Source organism: Micropterus salmoides, unplaced genomic scaffold (genome assembly GCF_014851395.1).
Source record: "Micropterus salmoides isolate LMB-PRFRI ecotype aquatic unplaced genomic scaffold, ASM1485139v1 Ms_hic_scaffold_2076, whole genome shotgun sequence".
NCBI classification, from domain to species: Eukaryota; Metazoa; Chordata; class Actinopteri; order Centrarchiformes; family Centrarchidae; genus Micropterus; species Micropterus salmoides.
Window position 1 is genome coordinate 1,562 of NW_024041236.1, and position 2,758 is coordinate 4,319.

Consider the following 2,758-nt stretch of genomic DNA (forward strand, 5'->3'; position numbering starts at 1 on the left):
ATTTGCCGTTAAGCTTTTCTCATGTTTGTCGTCCATTTTGATTTGGCTTATTTCTTTTTACATCTAACAGCTGTGAATGATTTCTAGCAAACAGTACAATACTGCCCGTGATGTGTTTATCTCAAAGTCACAAAGGCAATTCACGCAATCTCCTACACACCAGCACCTCATTATTGAGATATGAGAAATGGATTGTCAAGCTGTATGTAATTACACACAGACATGCGAACACAACAGCAGATAATGCCAATGAGATCTGAGACAAATTAAGAGCCTTCACTATCATAATGACCAATCAACCTTGATTTTACTTTTGACACTGAACATCTGGCTGACAATGTGATGCCATGCGGAGCGCGAGCAGAGAGAGGGCACTTAACGCTTTAATCTAATCAAGCTCAACAACATTTCAGCTTTGTCTGTAAAAGCCAGGCAACACTGGAGAGCCAGCCAGAGACAGCTAGATTTTGAGATGATCCAGCCGAAAGAAATGCCACCCACTCCCTCCAAAGCCACTCCCCCAAAACACATTTACAAGCAGTGTGGTGTGCAGGTAGGCCCGCCAATCATGTGCTTAGTACAGGCACCGGTTGCTTTTCATTCTTGTGTAGTATTTGATTGCTGTTAGTGTTTTTTTGTAAGGATTTCAAATGGGCGCTTTAAGGGTTGATGCAGCCAGGGCTCTGCTCAGTGTTTCAAGTGCAAAATCACCAAACAATCATTCACTGGATTTGAGATGCAGGAAAAGCTCATAAGAGTAGCCTATCATTTTATCAACCACTCAAATAATACCACCCAATCATAATTCTGTTTCTGTATTGCATTTTCTCCACATGAGCATTTTATAGGTGATAAGAACTGGTGTGGAAAATGTGTTCCCTCTCCCACACAGTCTGGCTTATTTCAGCCGGGTTCCTTTTTGAACTTGTCCACTTCCCTACACTTTTGACTTCTGTGCCTTCCTAAATGGCTATTCTCTTATGTCTTCATTACTTGAGTGCACGTTCTCAGCCATGTTTAAGGCGACTGTGACTTTTTCTTTGCATGTCACTCTCAGGTTCAGCTTCACCTTTAGGATCTCCTTACAAAACTACTAGATTGTTTCCAAGTTGTACGGTATGTCTAATCTCAACTTGGAGGAAAACCAAGTGTTTCTGTGACAGGGAGGCACATTAGCACTGATAAGAAATGAAAGCCGGCCTCACCACTGACACTGCCTGTTGTAGTGTAATGTTTAACTGCCCTGCCCTGCCCTCAGATGGGAGGAGGAAATTTGGGTATGTTGAACACTCACAGACAAACACTCAGCTCTGGACTAGAAGCTGTTAAGACTCACGGGGATTCAAGTTGATCATCAGCAATGGGAGGAGAAGGACCAGGCTTGGAGCCACACACTGGATTTTGGGGGGTAAGACACTGAACATTGAGAAGATAGTAAAAAGTAGCCGGCGGTGGATTCTTTGTATTTTCTGCTGTGGAGTGTCCTGAAATGATACACCTACGGTGATATGAAGTTTTTCCGCCCCCTCCCTGCTTGAAGAAATAATTCCAGACAAAGAAAAGGCTTGAGGGTAAAGTGCTCTCTTGGGAAACTGCTCGCTCCTGGATCTCGGCTCTAATCACCGGGAGGGCGCCCAGCAGAACTAATAGCTACAAGAAAAAATCAATACCTGGTAAACCTGAGCTCACCACTCCCTCACCATGAATCAGGAAATAGCAGATAAGAAAAACTGGAGGGAGCTTGAACCCAACTTGCCCACCAAAATCTTCCTGACAGTATTTTACAGCCTGATCCTGGTGACGGGCATTTTGGGTAATTCAATCACAATCAGAGTGACCCAGGTGCTGAAGCGTAACGGCTACCTGCAGAAGAACGTCACCGACCATATGGTTAGCCTGGCGTGCTCGGACCTGTTGGTGCTGCTCATCGGCATGCCGGTGGAGCTCTACAGCGCCATCTGGTTCCCGTTCTCGTCCATCTCTGGCAACGCGTCCTGTAAAATCTACAACTTTCTGTTCGAGGCTTGCAGCTATGCTACCATCCTCAACGTCGCCACGCTGAGCTTTGAGCGCTACGTGGCCATCTGCCACCCGTTCCGCTTCAAAGCCTTTGGGGAAAGACGCACCATGGCCCTCATCACCATCTCCTGGGTGGTGTCCCTGCTCGTGGCCCTGCCGCTGCTGATTGCCACGGGGACGCAGGGACACATTCCCATCGCAAGAAGCACACCCGTCCAGAACCTGACTTTCTGTACCAATCTGAGGGAGCGCTGGACGATGTACAGGGTGAGCATCTTCATCGCTTTCATCGTCTACATGGTGGTGTTGATCTGGGTGGCCTTCATGTGCCGGGCCATGGTCGTCGTCCTTAAGAAGCATTTAGGAACCACGGATGGCGCCACCAATGGGACCCAAAGAGACGCCAGGCACGAAAGTTCAAAGGTCAGGACAGCCAGGAAGCAGACCATCATTTTTTCTTGGTAGGTTGTTTGTTTAATATCAAAAAATATATATCAAAGAGCTCCCGGTGTGTCTGTTTAGAGTGAGTGTGTGTGTGTGTGTGTGTGTGTGTGTGTGTGTGTATACTTTTAAGTTTTCATACCCTTTTGGAATTTCTACATAAAAGAGTGAAAAGTGGTAACATAAATGTGTTCTTTGGGGGCCAGTTGACCTGTGTGATGTTCTATCACCACCGCTGCTGGGGATGTTCAGACATGTCAGACAGCATCTGTTTACCACCAGCAGTTAAGACACCTTG

The 2,758-nt window shown here is 46.4% G+C and overlaps 1 protein-coding gene across 1 annotated transcript; it reads left to right on the forward strand.

The window, feature by feature from the left end:
- Positions 1 to 1,260: 1,260 nt before the first annotated feature.
- LOC119915339 (G-protein coupled receptor 39-like) lies at positions 1,261 to 2,480 on the forward strand (the record flags this gene model as incomplete). The annotated part of the gene is made up of 1 exon (XM_038734874.1): positions 1,261 to 2,480. A coding segment is annotated over exon 1 (779 nt), but the record flags the coding sequence as incomplete, so codon positions are not given.
- Positions 2,481 to 2,758: the final 278 nt, after the last annotated feature.